Source organism: Salvelinus namaycush, chromosome 10 (genome assembly GCF_016432855.1).
Source record: "Salvelinus namaycush isolate Seneca chromosome 10, SaNama_1.0, whole genome shotgun sequence".
Lineage (NCBI taxonomy): Eukaryota > Metazoa > Chordata > Actinopteri > Salmoniformes > Salmonidae > Salvelinus > Salvelinus namaycush.
Genome location: NC_052316.1, coordinates 5,092,838 through 5,116,179, shown reverse-complemented (window position 1 = coordinate 5,116,179; position 23,342 = coordinate 5,092,838). Strand labels below are relative to the sequence as shown.

General features: G+C 43.7%; 1 protein-coding gene across 1 annotated transcript in view; it reads right to left on the bottom strand.

Annotated features, from left to right (window-relative positions):
- The window catches only part of LOC120054603 (calmodulin-regulated spectrin-associated protein 2-like), an 86,223-nt gene that overhangs the window by 29,398 nt on the left and 33,483 nt on the right, over window positions 1-23,342 (bottom strand). Inside the window, exons 3-4 of the mRNA XM_039002074.1 lie at window positions 5,030-5,194; window positions 3,546-3,626 (exon numbers count right to left, since the gene is read on the bottom strand). Of these exons, the coding sequence (XP_038858002.1) occupies window positions 3,546-3,626; window positions 5,030-5,194 (246 nt within the window). The remainder of the gene's footprint in view (window positions 1-3,545; window positions 3,627-5,029; window positions 5,195-23,342) is intronic.

The following is a 23,342-nucleotide window of genomic DNA, read 5'->3' as shown; positions in this document are numbered from 1 at the left end:
ATGTGCACTTTCCCTGTCAAAATAAAAAATAAACTCAAACATAGGAGTTAGCAGGACCGCACAAACAGATCTGGGATCAGGCTGAGAAAGGGAATTGCACAGAAATATTATGCTGTTCATGTTGAATGCTGCTATGTAACATACAGTATAAACATTGAGGCATAAATATGGAGAGATATACACTAAGTGTACAAAACATTAAGAACACCTGCTCTTTTCATAACATAGAATGACCAGGTGAATCCAGGTTAAAGCTATGATCCCTTATTGATGTCACTTGTTAAATCCACTTCAGTCAGTGTAGGTGAAGGGGAGGAGACAATTGAAACATGGATTGCGCATGTGTGCCATTCAGAGGGTCAATGGGTAAGACAAAATATTTAAGTGCCTTGAAATCGGATACCACCTGGAGCTCCTCCCCTGTGTATCAAGAATGTTCCACCACCCAAAGGAAATCTAGCCAACTTGACACAACTGGGGGAAGCATTGGAGTCAACATGGGCCAGCATCCCTGTGGATCGCTTTCGACACATTGTTGAGTCCGTGCTCCGACGAATTGAGGCTGTTCTGAGGGCAAAAGGGGGGGATGCAACTCAATATTTGGAAGGCGTTCCTAATGTTTGGTATACTCAGTGTATAAGTGACAGCAGAGGTTAAACCAATGACGTGTATAAACCCTGGATTGCTGATGCAATGTAATGGCCAAATGAGGCTTTGAAGCCACCAGCTGCCATAGTGATACTCCCCAGAATTGTATTGTATTTTTATTTAACTAGGCAAGTCAGCTATGAACAAATTCTTATTTTACAATGACGGCTTACCCCGGCCAAACCCTCCCGACGCTGGTCCAATTGAGCACTGCCCTATGGAACTCCCGATCACGGCCCGGTTGTGATACAGCCCGGGATCGAACCAGAGTCTGTAGTGACACCTCTAGCACTGAGATGCAGTGCCTTAGACCGCTGCGCCACTCAGTAGCCTTTTAAATGGAAGGAGCAGTCCTCCTTAGAAATTCATGGAATTCTACAGTATTTCAATAAAAGGACAAAATTAGAAAATGACATCGTAGTGGGGATAGTAACATTAGTACTCTCTAAAATAATACTTTAAGGAATATGTTTTTATATTATTTTTTAGATCACATATTATAATTTAAAGTATGCATCAAGGTGTCTGTAATAGAACATACTTGGCAAAAACAAAATGTAAACATTAATAAATGCATTTTTTATAGCTTCCAAAATATTTCTTTACAATAGAGGAGTACCAAAATGGCGCTTTCAATGGTGCTTTCAATACAGCGCCCCTATCAGTCATCCAGGGTTTATACACATCATTAGATTGAACTTGAATTGAATCATTTTCCATTTGTATTTAGGAATTGAATTTGAATTCAATAGTTTTAAATTGGCATTACACATAATGAATTACTAAATTCATACATGCAGTCACGTGCACAGATAGAGCCCTAGGAGTGCTGGAGTATCTGTCCTTTTGCCCTCCTATGGAGAAAGTAAGTGTCCTTTTGATCGATGCTATTTTTTAAACTAATGAACCTCTCCCGCCCTACTGCCACCGGGAGCCAGCAGAGCACTGCTGCCAGAGCCGCCGGAAAACGCGTGACGAGAAAGCATTTGCCCCAGTACTTTTCAATCCACTTTCAAAGCAGCAGCAGAAACAACGGAGCCAGTTACTTCTCAGCGCATGTTTGCGTTCCAGTTCAATATTTACCTGCTCTGTCGCGGTCTACCATCGAAAACCATTGAAGACTAGACGCAGAAAAGTCTTACTGTTTGTATCTGAGTAATATGATTGCCTGCAAATTCGGAAACATTGTCTACTCAGATTTGTTTTTAAAACTAGCCTACAATGCAATGCAATGCAATGCAAAAGAGTAATATGATTGGCCATTCAAGAAAAGGTTAAAGACACGTGATCTAAAGGGAATAGCAATGGTGAACTTGATCAAATGTCTGGAGGTGTTTGCCGAATGTTTTCTTTTGCAGTGACATTTGCTGCATCTGACCGTTTCGGAAAGACAAAAACAGTTTGTTGACAACGTGTATACAAATAGTTTCACTTCAATAATGTTTCGCATTTTTTCCCCCCGAACCTAAATATGCTGCACTGCCTACAAATTCTGAAACATTGTCTACACACTTCAATGCAAAAGATCAACGGTCATTTCACCTGTTAAATTCTACTGTAGCCTATAGTGCATTCAGAAAGTATTCAGACCCTTTGACTTTTTCCCATTTTGTTAAGTTAGTCTTATTCTAAAATGGATTCAATTGTTCCCCCTCCCCCTCATCAATCTACACACAATACCCCATAATGACAAAGCGAAAACAGGTTTTTGAACAAAAATGTTTTGCACATTTATAAAAATCCAAAACTGAAATATCACATTTACATAAGTATTCAGTCCCTTTCCTATGAGACTTGAAAATGAGATCAGGTGCATCCTGAGGTGCATCAGCCGCATTGAGCTCAGGTGCATCCTAAGGTTGAGCTCAGGTGCATTGAGCTCAGGTGCATCCTAAGGTTGAGCTCAGGTGCATCCTAAGGTTGAGTTCAGGTGCATCCTAAGGTTGAGCTCAGATGCATCCTAAGGTTGAGTTCAGGTGTATCCTAAGGTTGAGCTCAGGTGCATCCTAAGGTTGAGCTCAGATGCATCCTAAGGTTGAGTTCAGGTGGATCCTAAGGTTGAGCTCAGGTGCATCCTTAGGTTGAGCTCAGATGCATCCTAAGGTTGAGTTCAGGTGTATCCTAAGGTTGAGCTCAGGTGCATCCTAAGGTTGAGCTCAGATGCATCCTAAGGTTGAGTTCAGGTGTATCCTAAGGTTGAGCTCAGGTGGATCCTAAGGTTGAGCTCAGGTGCATCCTAAGGTTGAGCTCAGATGCATCCTAAGGTTGAGCTCAGATGCATCCTAAGGTTGAGTTCAGGTGTATCCTAAGGTTGAGCTCAGATGCATCCTAAGGTTGAGCTCAGGTGCATCCTAAGGTTGAGCTCAGATGCATCCTAAGGTTGAGCTCAGATGCATCCTAAGGTTGAGCTCAGATGCATCCTAAGGTTGAGTTCAGGTGGATCCTAAGGTTGAGTTCAGGTGGATCCTAAGGTTGAGCTCAGGTGCATCCTGAGGTGCATCAGGTGCATACACTGGATTGTGTATGTGTGGTATTCAGTCAAGTTCTGTTTTTATATGTTTTGGGGCATATTTCAGTACGTACCGTTTATAAATGAGGCCCCGGGAGTGGTTCTAGTAAAGTTGTGGTTCTTTTAAAATCCCTTTCATCTGTGGTTCTAGCTTGTTTAACCGTTTTTTTTGTTGTTGCAGAAAATGAAAGCCTATGTTTGAAAAAAATCACTTTGAGCACCAGCCCCATCAAATGTTCTGTGCACAGCACTGCATACATTGAATTTGAAACAAGTGCTTATTTAATTGTAAAAGACGCTCCTAAAAGCATCATCATAAGAGAGAGTGGAGTGGGTAGGGGGAAGGAAGAAGACAAGACAAGAGAAAAGAGGAGAGGGAGGCACTCACCCCTGGCTTGCCAACTGGCTCAACACTCTGCATCTCTCTCCTCAGCTCCTGAGAGATGATATCTTTCAGATACTCATTTACCTGGTTAACAAAGGAGAGAGAGAGAGAGAGAGAGAGAGAGAGAGAGAGAGAGAGAGAGAGAGAGAGAGAGAGAGAGAGAGAGAGAGAGAGAGAGAGAGAGAGAGAGAGAGAGAGAGAGAGAGAGAGAGAGAGAGAGAGAGAGAGAGAGAGAGAGAGAGAGAGAGAGAGAGAGAGAGAGAGAGAGAGAGAGAGAGAGAGAGAGAGAGAGAGAGAGAGAGAGAGAGAGAGAACAGGATTACAAACGTCAACAGGGAGAGTGTATGTTACAAGATAAAGATAAACCTAATCAGCTATTCAATGTTCCCATAATGTTACATCTATCTTGTAAAATTGGAGGGCGTTCACCTTAGACTGTATAAAATCTAATTTTACAACATAATGTATGTCAACCCATTTTTTTTCCGTTCTTACTGCCATGTGAAATAACAATATGATTTAAGAAATCTTTACAAAAACACAGTCCTTTCAAAACATTTCGAGCCTTCCAGCAATTTCCTTGATTTGATTGTTGGAGTTCATTGTTTCCTGGAGACTCCCACAGTTTGTCAACATCTGCAGAGTATACCACATGGTTCCCCCGAAAGGTTCCATGACAACACCAGTATATTTGACGTTTGGGTGTGTGTCATGTGTTTGTGTGTCTATATATATACTGTATGTATGTGTACAGGTGTGTAGAGGTGTCTGTGTGCATCTGTAAATGGATAGTATTCATGACTGTGTATTTTAGTGTACGAGTCTCCAGCAGGCCAGAGCTGGCAGCCCCCAAGTGTTCCCAGCAGTGGAATGTAAACAACAGCCTGTACTGGGCCTTAAGGATGAGGAGGTGGAGTGTCTCCCTGGACTGGTTCAGCAGCACTCACTAAGCATGCGTCCCAAATGGCACGCTATTCCCTATATAGTGCGCTATTTTTGACGCTCTGGCCCGAAAGTAGTGCACTATATGTGCCATTTGGGACACAGATTAACACCCCCCTACTACTGTCACACTGCAGAGCCAGCTGCATAGGGACGGGCCCAGGGCAAGACCGACTCCTCACAGGACAGCATGCTCAGGCGGTCCCAATTCACTCCCTAGCTCTTCTCTGTTGATGAATTGTACTTGTTTATACAGGAAAAAATGATGCCAAGTATACAGTTACAAATAACATTTTGGAATTTTCAAAAACTTGAACCCTTCTCAGTAGACCTACTGATTTTCAGTGGATTTCCTGTCCTACATAGGGGAAAGAGAGAGCAGAATAGTAAGAACCAGTGCAGTACAGATTGGCTTAGCTAAGCTCAGTTCGGCTCCGTGGTGGGAAAAAGGAACAAATGTATGGTGTCCAGCTGGTCTAGACTGTAAATGGTCCTACTTGTGTGAGTGTGTGTGTGTGTGCATTAAATGCCATGCAGGTGTCTACCTTGTTGATCCAGCTGGTCATGGCGTCCTCTGTGTCGTATGGGGTGTCGGCGTCTTCGCCGTTGTGGGAAGAGTACCGGAGGACGCACGCCACCACCTTCTCCACGCTCACAGTCTCCACCGTGTACGCCATCATTAGTGTGTCAATCACTGCCAGGTGGGCGCTCTGAAAGGGGACACGATAAACAGAAATGGAGCTCAGTATGTACCGTGGAGTCATGGACCTCATTCTAATCTGGTTACTCATGTAGCTTCCTTACTCCCTCTGCACTTGTCAACTTGGTTAACTGGTACCATGGCCTTAGACTTTTTTTGGGGGCCAGGGCACAGAAACAAAAAGCGGTAAGGTAAAACCTACACAAAGCATCAGTGTAAAACCCCAACTACCAGTGTGAAACCCCATATTGGAAAAACCCGATAAGAGTTTGGAATATGGTGGAATCTACAGAAGACCAGGCCTATCAGAAGGGTGTGGCCATCTATTGCCATCTTGATAAGGCCTATCCAGATCTATCCAATCTACGAGGGGGCACAACAAGGATAGAGGGAAGGGAGTAGGTTATGGGAATGGAATTGAACCATGGCGTGCTATTCCTCCTCCACATATTGCCTGGCAGATCTGTCTCCAGTTGGCCGCTCCCCAGTGGCTGTTGCCCTGGAAACAGTTGGGTCCGTCCCTCGTTGTGCGACCCAATTAAATGTGTTCACGCACACTGACAGGGAGAGAGAGAGAGGCCTACACCAAGCCTGCAGCCTGAGTCAGGAGTTTAGAGCGCGTCTGTCTCAACCACAGACTGAAATAGAACAGTAATATAATGTACCTCTATGGTCTCAACATCCCACTATATAATATTAAAGTCATCATTCCTATTCATATTGGTTCTAGGAAATATAGGATGCTGGTGACACGTTTAGAGTGCATAATAAAGCTGTTGAAGACTTAAAGAAAGATGAATTACTATAATAAACACAAATTAAGAAGCACTACTTGCCCTGAGACATGGCTGTGTAGACTCATTAGAAGCCATATGCTGCCATGTTTTAGGGCAATGGCTATAGCAGGAGAATGTGGCGTATAGTACACCGTCCCTACACGCACTCCAAATGTCCGTTCAGCTCACGGGCTTGACTGGCTCTGATTATAGCCATGTGCAGAGGCCTTCAGTGGAGTACAGACCCACAGAAACACACACACGCTTAAAGCAGAAGCCGCCCGCACCAAGCCAACAATGGATTCCCCAATGAATACACAGAGGCAATATGAAAAGGGACTCACCCCCCCCCCCCACCCCCCCCGTCATACTGGTGTCCATGTGTACAGCTCTGGCTAAAAGTAGCGTACGTTCGGGCTCTTTCATACAAGAGCAGTATCCTGAAAGCCCTATAATGACAAAGAAACTGGCTACCCTGTAATTATGATATTTTAAGCCCCTCTGCACTGTAGCCAGGTCATGGTAGCCTGCTAGGAATATGGGACCAAATACAACACTTTTGACAAATGTATTTTCAGAATCTTTAGGGGTGAGACATGTCAATAATTTTGACCCCTACCTTTTTGAGAATATTTTTATTACTTGTTTAAAAAAAATATTTCTCTGAGCAAATTTTCAAAAAAAGATTTGGCACACAATATAGCTCAGTATTTGAATTATTTAAATGATACAGTCATTATTTCTCATCTTTATCAAGAGTGTCAATATTTCCAAACCCCTCTGTTTACTATCTGGGATGATGCATTACACCATGTGGAAGCCAAATGAAACCACTCAGCGGCAAAGAGACTTGAGTCATGGGTTAGGATTGTGTTCATTAGGCACTAAACAGAAGAAAACAGACTGAAATAGGGAGGGGCTACCTGAATTTGTCCAATAAGAAACACTCGTTTTCGTTTCCCATTGCAAAACATTTTCCGTTGTGTGCCCTAATGGAGGTGTGGCATACTCAATTCGGCTTCATTTCATGTTGGAAAAGTTTCTGTATAATGTATACCGGTGAATTTCCATATAAGGCCTAAATAGGGTTTGGAAGAGTGGGTTAGGATTAGTCTGAGCCATATAGATTACGATTTAATCTAAACTGTTGGCTATGTAATCCCATTTCTCAGCGGCCATATGAAACACATCCCCCTAATGTTTAAGGTGAGTTTTGGGGGTAGGGTAATCTGATCCCATATCTATGTTTAAGGGCAATTCATGCTAACGCTAGCATTTCTATATACTAACCGCAAGCATTTCTATATGGAATCAGCCCATGCTAACACTAGCATCCTTGCAGTAGCCTAGCCTGCGCTCGCATCTGTAGCAGTTTGTTACTGACTGTGACACCCCGTTAGTGTACTGGCTAGCTATATAATTACACACCACTCCAACCTAGCAACCCAAACACCCCCATTGGAGGACTTTAACCCCAACAGCATTTAATAACATACCGTGAAGACACTTTACAATGCCCTCAATTTAGCCATCTAATCAGAAAGGGCAACAACACACTACTCTTCACACACACCCCTCATTACCGAAGAGAGCACAGCGCAGTGAGAAATGAACCTGGCATCTCAAAACAAATTAACATCCCAGACCGGCCTCATCTGGAAAGGCCAAAGGAGCAATGTCATTTATCAAAGGGCTTTTTCGCTTTGGTGCATCTAATGGAAGGATATTGATTTTGATCTGCTTTGTCCCCTGCCGCTGAGACAAAACGACAACAATAAAGACTGATCTTATTATGTTGTAGAGAGTGTCTGGGATTGCTTGGGGGAATATTGCTATCCGGTATGAATAGGATGATAAAAACACCTGCGGTACTACCAAGGGTGGTGTTACTATGTGTGCATTCAAAATGGGACCCTATTCCCTATAGTGCACTCCTTTCCACTTAAAATTAGTGCAATATGTAGGGAGTAAGGTGCTCTTTCAGACACAGTCTATGACTCTTGCCCATTGAGATCAAGGGCAAGGTTATTTGAGTGACAGCCGAGCTGTTGACCTATGCTTTCAAGTGTTTACTTGGTAATACTGACACGTCACTACTAACGTTACTGTTATGTGGACCCGTGACCCACAAGTCTCCTTGATCACAGCAGCTATGAAAACTGATATATATCCGGTATTGATCTCATAGTAGGCTACATAAACCTATCTATTGTTTTAAAGAAACATAATGGAAATCATATCGGGCCGTTCCATTCGACTTCAATCACTTTTTGACCTCACCCCTTTTGATTTAAACGAAACTTTCAATACATATTTGCCAATGGTAGAAGTGGTCAGAAAGTGACTTTTTTTTTTGACCTGAGTGCTATAACATTTAGGAGATAGAAGTGCTCAAAGTTGACCCGTTTCGCATACCCCACCATACCATGAGACATTCATGTCTTCATCACTAGAAAATATAAAAGGTTGAGTTTAATATCATTTAAAAGCTTACAAACAGGGTTGTCTCAATCCACTATCCGCCTATGCCCGTGGCCGAGCTACAGTGGTATTTGTCAGACCATGGGACAAATCTGTCTTCTCACAAAACGTTTGTAGCGTCCGAATGGTTTGGCCTACAAACTATTACACTCTATGGGAAGGGGAGACCCTCTGTTTTACTCTACGACCCTCACAAGTGCCAACTTCTGTAGCTGTAACGCTCGTCTTCCTCCTCGTCTGAAGAGGAGCAAGGATCGGACCAAAACGCAGCGTGGGTTGAATACATAATCACTTTAATAATAATAACGAAGACGAAAAAAACACTTGAACAAACTACAAAATAATAAACGACGTTAACAGACCTGAACTTGAGAACACATAAAACATGAATGCACGAACAGGTAGGAACAAACGAACGAACGAAGCGAAACAGTACTGTGTGGTCATGGCTGGCTGACGGCTCTGGCAGGTCATGGCTGGCGGGCGGCTCTGGCAGCTCCTGGCTGGCGGGCGGTTCTGGCAGCTCCTGGCTGGCGGGCGGCTCTGGCAGCTCCTGGCTGGCGGGCGGCTCTGGCAGCTCCTGGCTAGCGGGCGGCTCTGGCAGCTCCTGTCTGGCGGGCGGCTCTGGCAGCTCCTGGCTGGCGGGCGGCTCTGGCAGCTCCTGGCTGGCGGGCGGCTCTGGCAGCTCCTGGCTAGCGGGCGGCTCTGGCAGCTCCTGTCTGGCGGGCGGCTCTGGCAGCTCCTGTCTGGCGGGCGGGCGGCTCTGGCAGCTCCTGTCTGGCGGGCGGCTCTGGCAGCTCCTGTCTGGCGGGCGGCTCTGGCAGCTCCTGTCTGGCGGGCGGCTCTGGCAGCTCCTGTCTGGCGGGCGGCTCTAGCGGCTCCTGACTGACGGACGGCTCTAGCGGCTCCTGACTGACGGGCGGCTTTGAAGGCTCTGGGCAGATGGGCAGTTCAGACAGGCGCTGGGCAGACGGGCAGTGCAGACGGCGCTGGGCAGGGGAGCAGTGCAGACGGCGCTGGGCAGACTCTGGCCGGCTGAGGCGCACAGTAGGCCTAGTGCGTGGTGCCGGAACTGGTGGTACCGGGCTAAGGACACGCACCTTAAGGCTAGTGCGGGGAGCAGCAACAGGGCGCACAGGGCTCTGGAGACACACAGGAGGCTTGGTGCGTGGTGCCGGAACTGGTGGTACCGGGCTGGAGACACGCACCACAGGGCGAGTGCGTGGAGGAGGAACAGGGCTCTGGAGACACACTGGAAGCCTGGTGCGTGGTGTTGGCACTGGTGGTACTGGGATGGGGCGGGGAGGTGGCGCCGGATATACCGGACCGTGCAGGCGTACTGGCTCCCTTGAGCACCGAGCCTGCCCAACCTTACCTGGTTGAATGCTCCCCGTAGCCCGACCAGTGCGGGGAGGTGGAATAACCCGCACTGGGCTGTGTTGGCGAACCGGGGACACCATGCGTAAGGCTGGTGCCATGTATGCCGTCCCGAGGAGACGCACTGGAGACCAGACGCGTTGAGGCGGTTTCATGGCACCTGGCTCAATGCTCAATCTAGCCTGGCCGATACGAGGAGCTGGAATGTACCGCACCGGGCTAAGCACACGTACAGGAGACACCGTGCGCTTTACCGCATAACACGGTGTCTGCCCGTACTTTCGCTCTCCACGGTAAGCTCGAGGAGTTGGCGCAGGTTTCCTACCTGACTTCGCCACACTCCCTTGTAGCCACCCCCCCCAATAAATCTGCAGTGTATCCCTCCTCACACTGCTCCAGAGAATCCCAGGCGGGCTCCGGCATTCTCCCTGGGTCGATCGCCCACCTGTCGATCTCCTCCCACGTAGTGTAGTCCAGACTCTGCTCCCATGTCCATTCCTCCTTGCGCTGCTCCTGCTGCCGCTGCCTGTTACCACGCTGCTTGGTCCTTTTGTGGTGAGTGATTCTGTAACGCTCGTCTTCCTCCTCGTCTGAAGAGGAGCAAGGATCGGACCAAAACGCAGCGTGGGTTGAATACATAATAATTTTAATAATAATAACGAAGACGAAAAAAACACTTGAACAAACTACAAAATAATAAACGACGTTAACAGACATGAACTTGAGAACACATAAAACATGAACGCACGAACAGGTAGGAACAAACGAACGAACGAAGCGAAACAGTACCGTGTGGTGAAACAAACACAGACACAGCAACATTCACCCACAAACAAACAGTGAGAACAGCCTACCTTAATATGGTTCTCAATCAGAGGAAACGTAAAACACCTGCCCCTGATTGAGAACCATATCAGGCTAGTTGAATGAACCCAACATAGAAACACATAACATAGAATGCCCACCCAGCTCACGTCCTGACCAACTAAACAATACAGAACAAAGGAAATAAGGTCAGGAACGTGACAGTAGCCCATACAAACTAATGGAAGTATAGAGGTAGTTTTGTGCCAACAAAAATAAGGGGTTAAATATGTGTCCAAAAAAACTTAAATATTTCCTGAGCTGTCTTATATCTCCTAGACATAGGACAGACACTTTACAACCTTATTCTTTTCTTTTTGTTTGGTGTCTAATGAACATGACCCAGATGTGTACTTTGCTGCAGAGCTGTTTGTCTTCCCAATGGCTCATTAGGAAGGTATTGAAAGCAATGTAGACAACCCTCTATTGAAATCAGCTTAAACTGAGCACAAATGAGGGACAAATATGTACAGTCTCAGTCTCTTATGTAATCTGGCTGATACACAACAGTTTAATTGTTTGATCAAACATTTGTTGCGTAAGAGGCTTGACCTGATTGTAACCTCCATTTGGGAGAGCTGTAACCTGCTTGTGGAACATTATCAAATCAAAATCAAATCAAATGTTATTTGTCACATACACATGGTTAGCAGATGTTAATGCGAGTGTAGCGAAATGCTTGTGCTTCTAGTTCCGACAATGCAGTAACATGCAGGAACATTAAGCTAGGGCCTTACTCATCAAGGACTGACTGGCTGTCAAAGCACACTGTGCCAGGATGAGGAAACAGTATCACAGTATGTACTGTGCATAATATTGTCATTTAGCAAACGCTTTATCTAAAGCGACTTACAGTGAGGTCATATCATGCAGGAAACTCTTGCGGTATTGCAAGCACCATGCTCCAACCAGAGCCAAATATATATATATATATATTGGCTTCAACCAATTGAGCCATTGGAACCCACATTGTGCCAGTGCTTTCCAAACAGCAGGTAGCAGCCAGTCCCCCTTAAGGTGCTCCTAAACACTGAGTGGTTACTTACTAGAAATATGGTTCAGTCTATTTGGGGACTCAATGGGAAAAGTAAAAGTTTAGGTGATTCACGAGGCAAAAAAGTTTGGGCATCCTATGCAATGCGTGTAGAAAGCTGGCACTGACACTAAAACAGATCTATAATGCAGTGTGGGGATTCAATATTAACAACCAAAACTGATTTAATATTGAAATAAGGTCTGGTTTTAGCACTAAAGCTTTTCTTTGGTAAAGAGCAGTCAAAAAATGACTTGTCCATGTCCAAAGGCTCTCTCTCTGCCCGACGGGTTTCTAAAAATGGAATCCGTCCTATTCCAGGTAACCGTGGCAATAGCCTCACGCCATCTCGACTCGACACAGAATAGCACTCAACGTTGGATGTCTGCAGGACATCAGTATGGTAGGAAAAAGCTGTGCTATAGACAGGTTGGTTGTTTAGTGTAACGGATGTGAAATGGCTAGCTAGTTAGCGGGTACGCGCTAGTAGCGTTTCAATCAGTTACGTCACTTGCTCTGAAACCTAGATGTAGTGTGCCCCTTGCAGAGCCCCATCCAGAATCACAACAACAGTCGGCCTTCTGCCCCATTGAAGCGCGCGCGTTGGTTTCGTGATGTCGTCAACTAACCCGTCTATTGGACGGCTTGAAACTGCTAGTTTGAGAGTGGAAGAGGTTTGAACTGCTCAATACAACATTTTCATAAATATATAGAGGAAAACAATATTATTCAATACAGCATCCCACTAATTAACTGTGAGAATCAAGAGTCTCATCAGTGGCAATACACTTCCCGTAGAAGAGATTATAAAAGAGCACTGAACATCAATTTCATTTTGGAAGAATTCCACCACTGGGCATCCAAACTCTTTGTAATATATAGATCTCTTTCACTCTCTTTTTCCCTTTGAAATAGAGTGATGGGATGGATCCTTTGAGAGAGTGCCCAGATGCAGGCAGACACACATACTCGTGTACACACACACACACACACACACACACACACACACACACACACTCTCTCTCTCTCTCTCTCTCTGCAGGAAATAGGCTCACTGTGAGAGACAGGAGAAGACCAGCGGGCAGGATTGTTCCTTTCTTGTGTATATGAGTAGACAAGGCCTTCAGTGAGGGTTTTATAACCAATTGGGTAACACGGTTCATCTGTGCATCTCAAGAACACATTTGCCTACTGAGCTAAAGCCTATCAGCTTTGGGAACCAACATCACACAAGAATAGTTGACCAAACATCCTCAATTACAGTTGGAAGGTTCACAGTGCCAAAGTGAACTGAAAGGAGAACAGTGTGTTATCTAAGAGCATGCTGTTCAACGAGTCCCAACCTTTTCATTGTCCATCCTTTGTAATAAGATCAATTTGAGGAAATCTTCCCTGATCTAGCAAAAATCCTCTACTCTGATTTCAATAGTGACGGGAAAATTAGATTTTTCCATAATCTCCTGGTTAGGTACTCCAACCAGCTTAGGCTACCTCGGTATTACTATGGATCAAATAAAAGCTTTAACAATGAAAGACTATAGTTCTCTCTAGGTACCAACAGATCACGAAGGAAGAAATTGTCAGATACTACAGTACAGTAACATGATGTTAGCTACTGGAATTTTGTCTTTGAAATTCCAGGTAATTATGGCTCTTACCACTTCCTTCTTCAGCATGAGGATTTTTAGAGAGAGACAGTTAGGTGTATCAAACAGCTACTATCAGGATCTTGCATTATGACAGCACAAGTCAAGTTCCATTCCAGTCTTGGTGCCACACTACAACCAAACCTTCATCTCCGGTGCTATACTCTTTATGTTATCTGGCTCTGAAACGTTTCCTTCCATTTGGTGTTTACTGTGACACTCGCCCTAATAATTTGATAACTTTCCCATTCATAACTTAGCCTGCTGTTCCAACTTCCAACTGACATTGGCCCTGACAGTTTTAATCCAGGCCCAGCCAATCAGCTATAGAAGCGACAGGTGCACTTGGTTCCTCTGCCATGCATGCCGGGTAGGCGAAGCGTTCTCATTTTGAACCATTTTATTTGTCTGAAGATACAAACTACGCCTACTCGGCGGGCCCAGAGAGCTAAATCAGATGCACCTGTAGGCATACCACTGGTCAATATGATAGCTAGATCACCGTGTCTAAAGCAGCTTCCACAAACCTACAGCAAAGTTGATACTGTCTGTAGAGCAAGTTACTGTAAGATTTCAAAACCATGCCTAGAGAGTAGTCATTACAAAAGCATGTTAAACACTATTACTGCACACAGAGTCCGTGCAACTTCTTATGTGACTTGTTCAGTGGCGATTGTAGCATGTAGATCTTGGTGGGGCAAAACATTCATAAAAATGAGATGCATGCCAGCAACGCCACTACACAACACAACAGAATACATCAATTGCACTGTAACGGTGACAAACGGTGCCCTACATAAAGTTGTCACAACAGCAGAGCTTTATTTTCAGCACCATGGAGGGAATCCTTACCACCGCTGCACCTGGCAATCAGCGGAGCCTTGTCTATCAGTGAAACAGTTCATTCAGTCCGTTTACTGCCTTTTGAAAAACCATAGCTGATATGGCTGATTTGCTTAAACAGATGTGGTTTCTATTGACTATTGAGATGTACAAACTATGGCATAACGACGAACGGATTATGACGGGCGGGTAAGAAGCAATCCGTAATTTCGATAAAGACATTCATGAGCGAGCTAGGACGGACGTAGTCAACATAACTATTTGTTCGGCACTTTTGAAATGTAATTCAATTCTGAACGTGGGCGTCCTTACAGTATTCTCCACGTACACCAAATCAGAACTGTAGGATAAATAAAAGGGGCATTTAAGCAGACAATGAAAGCACTTACAATATTCAATGACTACTATTCTCTAAAACAGGCTATAGGCTACATGTGCACCACCAAGTTGGAACAGCAGGCTAAGTTATGAATGGGAAAGTTATCAAATTATTAGGGCGAGTGTTGGGTGGTCCTTTGCATGGGGTGATGTAAGTTTCCTTCAACAATCAGTCTTCCAGACAGATGACACAGACACAAGAACCTTGGTATAAAACTCTTTAGTAATAAAATGCAATTGCAAACAGAGATTCACATACAGAATACCTAGGTAGTCTATAGTAAAGATCTGTGTGGCGAAACAGGAGACAACACTCTTTATACTAACTAGTTGGTGTAGACAACCTACCGTCAATCATACCTTAACATTGTTGCATTGGATTAGATACAAAGTATCTAAGAGGAGAAAAACATGTCTAGATTGTGGTTTCTCACTCTACTATCTCGGCCTTGAGCCTGTGTGACTATCAGCAGGTGCAGACAGTTCTCAGCCTGAGAACTAAAGCAGTACATCTCCATTACCCAGTACTTTTCCATCATTGCGCATTGCAAGCATACAATGGTTATCACATATATACAGTAAATATCGCATTGGTGTAGCCCTACACCTAACCCCCAGTGTAACCACCAACATTCCCCCCTTTGAGACTACCTAGTCTCATATAACCATGGACAGAAATCGACGTTAGACATCTGGAAATTTTAACCATTCACATATAGGTAGTATAGTAATCAGACTCTGGGTCAATGGCATCATAGTATTCATCATAGGAGGCAGGTAAAGCCAATACCTTTCAACCAGGCATGGTCTGTCTCTGCCATTGGTCTACTCATTGAACCAAACAACTCTCTCATGGATTTGGGTTTAGACAAAACAACAGCAAAAAATTAACACTGCAGTCCCATTTGGGGCCACTTTTCAACCTAAGTCTCGAACAAACTTTGCCCACGTGTTGACAGGGCCGGCTTCACCCACACAAACAAGTAGTGTGGATAGAGCCAACATAGTCAACCACCACCGACCACATGCTGTCGTCTTCTCTCTCTTATACCCCCTAAGGGTTTGTTAATTTACAACATAACCTTGCTGATCATGTAAAACACTTGGTTCTTCAGGGCTCTGGTCTTGCCCTTCATCTTTTTCAAGTCTTTGGTCTCGACTCACATCTGCTTCTGCATCTTGTTTCAGGCTGTGTCTGGCTCCATCATCTCCTGTGGGCTGAACACCTTCTGGCAATGGGACAGGTGGTGCCAGCCGGACCTTTCCTGAACCGCCGTTGATGTTGCCATGGTTACCTGGAATGGCCCCCTCCATCTTGGCTGATTCCATTTTCTCTCGTGGACACGTATTTTGACCCAGTCTCCAACCTCCACAGGCAGGCAGTCGGGGTCCTCACCTGGTACCTCCTCCTGAGCTTTCCTAGTGTGAGAGTGGAGAGATCTGACAATAGTAGTTAGCTCTTTCATGTACTCCAAGTGTTCTACTTCAGCTAGAGTGAGGTCTATTTGTCTGTCAGTCATGGGTCTGTGGTACGGGAACATTCATGGGTCTTCTTTTCAACATTTAATGTGGTGTACACCCCAGGCCTTTATTAACATTACTGCACATTTTCCTTAACACCAGTGGTAAACAATCCAACCAAGATTTCTTGGTGGAGTGGCATGCCTTAGCTAACCCTTGTTTAATGGATTGGTTAGCTCTCTCAGTAACCCCATTACTCTGGGGGTGGTAGATGGACAAAAACTTCTGGTCCACTCCCATCATTATGGCTACCTGCTTCACTACATCACCAGTGAAGTGGGTACCATTGTCTGCAGATAAAACCTCAGGAACACCAAATTGCCTCCACCCACCTAGTGAACCTGCCAATAAGGACTAAACAGTACCTTTTCCTTTCTTTTCTTTCAGCAAGATTTATAAAATCCATGGCAAGATGGACAAATGGTCCTCTTGGCGTAGGGAAATGACCTGGTTTCAGAGGTGCTCCTTTGGCAAATGTTAAATTGCATGCACGTAGCACATCGAAACAGAAACTGTTTCACATGCTGAGTCAAATTTGGACAAAACCAATCCAAAGAAATTGCTTCTATCATATCCCTCCTTTACAAATGGGCCATACCATGGGCCACTTGGCAAACAGAGGCGATAAGACAAGTCTGTCTCCAAATTTTAGAAAGAGGGTCTAGTTTACAACCCCGCTGTTGCCATGCCAAATGAGAACCAACATCCAAAGCCTGTTTAGATGCCAAATCATCAATGTCTTTCCCAACAGTAGCAGAGAAGAACATGGAGTGGCTATGACACTTGGAGGCAGCCAATTTAGCAGCCTCATCTGTCACGGCGTTACCCATACTCACAAAACCTTTCCCTCCAGTGTGAGCAGCAACCTTCACAATAGCCAAAGCAGAGGGCAGCATCATAGCCTCCAAATGATCTAAAACCATAGTTCTATTACGAATAGGACTTCCACTAGCATTGTGAAAACCCCTACTCCTCCAGACACCACACCAGGAGGGACAAACCCCTATTGCATAAGCAGAATCAGAGAAAATTGTAACCCTTTTCCCTTCCCTTTTACAGGCAGTGGTTAGTGCCAAAAGTTCAGCCTGTTGACCTGAGAAAGCATCTGGTAATGGTTGTTATATGTGAGTGGTTCTATCAACTGTCACAATACCAAACTCTGCATGTTTCTTCCCTGTAGTTTGATCTATATATGCAGAACCGTCAAGTCAGCATCAGTCAGGGCAGTGTCAGAGAGGTCAGGCCCAGCCTTCATTGGTGTGGGACCCACTGTCTCCGCACTGCCTTTGGTTGAATCTGTTATGGTGCCCCGTGATTTGGTTTTAATCAGGTTCTATGTAATGTGGACTGAGTGACTTATCTGTATGGTACTGTAGAAAACCCCAGTTCTATGCCCGTATACAAGTAGTAGAACGTAACATATACCCAACACAGTTCTATTTTCTCTAACCCCTCTTCTTCTTTAGTTTCACTACATTTATTCACTAACCACGCCACTGTAAATGGTTCCACATATGTGTGGTAAATAACCACAATTGGTTTCAATTGTATTTTAACTTCAGTACGGGGGTCTCCCTGTCTCCTCTCTTGTGGATGTAATAGAAGAGTAAACTCACAACATGTCTTTCCCAATAGGCAATTCGCAAATGTATCCCTTCTTGTACTTGATGCCCTCAATCTCTCACAAAGTGTCACTGAACCCACCAGGTACAACCCCAAATCCGTAAACACCGGCACCCTCATAGATATCATCCTAACCAACTTGCCCTCCAAATTAGAGGTCGACCGATTAATCGGAATGGCAGATTAATTAAGGCCGATTTCAAGTTTTCATAACAATCGGACAATTTTAACATGATTTTTTAACCCTTTATTTAACTAGGCAAGTCAGTTAAGAACACATTCTTATTTTCAATGACGGCCTAGGAACGGTAGGTTAACTGCCTTCAGGTAAGAACACCATACATAAAACCAGTGTCTTCCCTCAGGTAAGAACACCATACATAAAACCAGTGTCTTCCCTCAGGTAAGAACACCATACATAAATCCAGTGTCTTCCCTCAGGTAAGAACACCATACATAAATCCAGTGTCTTCCCTCAGGTAAGAACACCATACATAAAACCAGTGTCTTCCCTCAGGTAAGAACACCATACATAAAACCAGTGTCTTCCCTCATGTAAGGACACCATACATAAAACCAGTGTCTTCCCTCAGGTAAGAACACCATACATAAAACCAGTGTCTTCCCTCAGGTAAGAACACCATACATAAAACCAGTGTCTTCCCTCAGGTAAGAACACCATACATAAAACCAGTGTCTTCCCTCAGGTAAGAACACCATACATAAAACCAGTGTCTTCCCTCAGGTAAGAACACCATACATAAAACCAGTGTCTTCCCTCATGTAAGGACACCATACATAAAACCAGTGTCTTCCCTCAGGTAAGAACACCATACATAAAACCAGTGTCTTCCCTCAGGTAAGAACACCATACATAAAACCAGTGTCTTCCCTCAGGTAAGAACACCATACATAAAACCAGTGTCTTCCCTCAGGTAAGAACACCATACATAAAACCAGTGTCTTCCCTCAGGTAAGAACACCATACATAAATCCAGTGTCTTCCCTCAGGTAAGAACACCATACATCAATCCAGTGTCTTCCCTCAGGTAAGAACACCATACATAAAACCAGTGTCTTCCCTCAGGTAAGGACACCATACATAAAACCAGTGTCTTCCCTCATGTAAGAACACCATACATAAATCCAGTGTCTTCCCTCAGGTAAGAACACCATACATAAAACCAGTGTCTTCCCTCAGGTAAGAACACCATACATAAATCCAGTGTCTTCCCTCAGGTAAGAACACCATACATAAATCCAGTGTCTTCCCTCAGGTAAGAACACCATACATAAAACCAGTGTCTTCCCTCAGGTAAGAACACCATACATAAAACCAGTGTCTTCCCTCATGTAAGGACACCATACATAAAACCAGTGTCTTCCCTCAGGTAAGAACACCATACATAAAACCAGTGTCTTCCCTCAGGTAAGAACACCATACATAAAACCAGTGTCTTCCCTCAGGTAAGAACACCATACATAAAACCAGTGTCTTCCCTCAGGTAAGAACACCATACATAAAACCAGTGTCTTCCCTCAGGTAAGAACACCATACATAAAACCAGTGTCTTCCCTCATGTAAGGACACCATACATAAAACCAGTGTCTTCCCTCAGCTAAGAACACCATACATAAAACCAGTGTCTTCCCTCAGGTAAGAACACCATACATAAAACCAGTGTCTTCCCTCAGGTAAGAACACCATACATAAAACCAGTGTCTTCCCTCAGGTAAGAACACCATACATAAAACCAGTGTCTTCCCTCATGTAAGGACATCATACATAAAACCAGTGTCTTCCCTCAGCTAAGAACACCATACATAAAACCAGTGTCTTCCCTCATGTAAGGACACCATACATAAAACCAGTGTCTTCCCTCAGGTAAGAACACCATACATAAAACCAGTGTCTTCCCTCAGGTAAGAACACCATACATAAAACCAGTGTCTTCCCTCAGGTAAGAACACCATACATAAAACCAGTGTCTTCCCTCAGGTAAGAACACCATACATAAAACCAGTGTCTTCCCTCATGTAAGGACACCATACATAAAACCAGTGTCTTCCCTCAGGTAAGAACACCATACATAAAACCAGTGTTTTCCCTCAGGTAAGAACACCATACATAAAACCAGTGTCTTCCCTCAGGTAAGAACACCATACATAAAACCAGTGTCTTCCCTCAGGTAAGAACACCATACATAAAACCAGTGTCTTCCCTCATGTAAGGACACCATACATAAAACCAGTGTCTTCCCTCAGGTAAGAACACCATACATAAAACCAGTGTCTTCCCTCAGGTAAGAACACCATACATAAAACCAGTGTCTTCCCTCAGGTAAGAACACCATACATAAAACCAGTGTCTTCCCTCATGTAAGAACACCATACATAAAACCAGTGTCTTCCCTCAGGTAAGAACACCATACATATAACACTTTCAATCACTTGTCACCCAGTACCTCAGTACTGACTTGGTTCATCCTCATCTATAACCAAGTTCCTCACACAAGGTTTCATTAGACCCTCAGGAATTTCTAACTATTACACCTGGGATTCTGTGTCATTTCTCACATATACATCATATTACGGGCTTGTACATAAATGTAGGTATCGAGTGTAACTGTAATTATCAACCCCATGAGTGAGGTGCCACTTACATACTGGAATGAGTCATCAACCACACAGTGCTTTTTCTCATTTCAGACTTTTGGTTTAACAGGCGTCTGCTTACCTTATAATTTGATGCGCTGCACAGTGGGACGAAGATCATCCAGACGCAGTGGTCACTCACTCCTGGCAAGCTCGCCAAATGTTGGGTGGTCCTTTGCATGGGGTGATGTAAGTTTCCTTCAACAATCAGTCTTCCAGACAGATGACACAGACACAAGAACCTTGGTATAAAACTCTTTAGTAATAAAATGCAATTGCAGACAGAGATTCACATACAGAATACCTCAGTAGTCTATAGTAAAGATCTGTGTGGCGAAACAGGAGACAACACTCTTTATACTAGTTGGTGTAGACAACCTACCGTCAATCATACCTTAACATTGTTGCATTGGATTAGATACAAAGTATCTAAGATGAGAAAAACATGTCTAGACTGTGGTTTCTCACTCTACTATCTCGACCTTGAGCCTGTGTGACTATCAGTAGGTGCAGGCAGTTCTCAGCCTGAGAACTAAAGCAGTACATCTCCATTACCCAGTACTTTTCCATCATTGTGCATTGCAAGCATACAAAGTTTAGCACATATATACAGTAATCATGGCATTGGTGTAGTCCCACAACCGACCCCCATTGTAACCCCCAACATGAGGCACATGGGCTACTAACAGCTTACTACACAACATACACTTATTACTTTCTTAGCTACAGTATAACACATCTCCCTGGATTAGCACATCAATATGCAGCAGCATACAATATATTTTTGGACTTACCTTGTTGTGCTGTGCTCAATTGAGCAGGAAGGTTGCGCGACGGTCATTTTGTGGACAGATTTTGTCATCAAACCTTGCCATCAAAGTCTGGCATTCTCTGGATTTATGGTGCTTTCAAGACAACTCTGAAAAAACAAGGTTGAATCATGACGTCAGTGATCCTCAGGTCGGGGCTCTAGGAAGAGGCCCGAGTTCCCGACTTGGAATTCCGAGTTGGATGACCGTTCAAAACAGTTGAAATCGTTTTTTCCAGAGTTCCCAGTTGTCTTGAATTCACTGAAGTCTGAGATTTCCCAGTTCCCAGTTGTTTCGAACGCGGCAGAAATCATGCTGGATTAACAGCATGGCCAATGTTGAATGTTTATAATTTTAAGCTTGGAAAACAGACCCTTAAACCCAGACTTGGTCCACACACCCTCCCCACTGAATAGCTGGCTAGTGATTGCTTTGCAAGGTTGCAGTTAGCAACGGATTCCCTCCAAACCACTCATTGTTGAATTTGCGATTTCCAACTTGTTGTGTAATGTTTATGTCCAATGGCCGATGAGCGCCGATGAGCACCGATACGTTTTATCTATAATTTCTCTTGTGACAAGGATTGAAAAGGATTTGCCAGTAGATCGTCGACTTGATTCATGATGATGACTGATTTCAAGATTGCTACCTAAGATTTTGAAAGTATGATGTTGACATGATCAGTCTAATCAAAGCTATGGTAGATATAAAGTGATTTGACCACTTGATAATCTGCAGGGATATACACCGAGTATACCACACATTAGGAACACCTTCCTCAATTGTCTCAAGGCTTAAAAATCCTTATTTAACCTGTATCCTTCCCTTCATCTACACTGATTGAAGTGGATTTAACAACTGACATCAATAAGGGATCATAGCTTTCACCTGGATTCACCTGGTCAGTCTGTCATGCAAAGAGCAGGTGTTCTTAATGTTTTGTACACTCAGTGAATAAAAGCTATCTTTAAATCCAATGGTATGTTTACTGAATAGATCAAGTGCTCATAGTAATTTGCGTATTAACACTGTACCCAGCAAGTACAGTACCAGTCAAAAGTTTGGACACACATACTCATTCAACGTTTTTTCTTAATTTGTACTATTTTCTATATTGTAGAATAACAGTGAAGACATAAAACTATGAAATAACACATATGGAATCATGTAGTAACCAAAAAACTGTAAAACAAATCAAAATATATTTTATATTTGAGAATCTACGTAGTAGCCACCCTTTGCCTTGATTATAGCTTTGCACGCTTGGCATTCTCTCAACCAGCTTCACCAGGAAACTTGAAACTATGCCAAACACAGCTAAATTACCTGATTGGTCCATGACACAATGTTACTACTTGATACCTATGTAATCTGATTGCAACAAAACTGGAACTGTAATCAATTACGTTATCAGCTAAAATATTGTAATCAGATTACAGATACACTTCTGAAAAACTAGATTACTTTTCAATTCAGAAAGAATGTTTGTGAAAAAATACATCACGACACCTTTCTGTTTTCTCAATGACATTCAATCCAGCATTGAAAAAAGGCGCAAGTTAAAGTTTGTTCTAGTCCTACCTGAAAGAGTCTGACCACAAGTCAGAAAACACTATGATGACACACCCAATGCGTTCAATGGATCCTTTGTAACTGAAAGTAATGATATTACATTACTGAGTTTGGGTAATCCAAAGGTACGTTACTGATTACAATTTTGGACTAGTAACTAGTAACTGTAACAGATTACATTTATAAAGTAACCTGCCCAACCCTAACTGCTGTGTAGTAGTAACCATTACACTCACTGAACAAATACCCCTACAGCATCCCCCATTTATTCCAGTATGCACAAATATTCTATAAACCTGCATTTAAATGGGAGTTTCAATATACACATAGCAGATAAGGACAACAGCTGCATCTAAGAATGTAACACCACCATCTCAAAAACAGCATAATGTCACTAACTACTTTGTAATGATGTATGGCTAGCAGACAACATTCAAGTCTTACTAGAGAAGGCCTACTTATACCTAACCGTACATACCTTGTCATACATATCCTAGCAGCACCCTTTATAGCACAGATAGAGCAACAGAGAAACCATAAACAGTGGTTCCTCTTTTAAAAGTTGCGAGCTTACACCGCT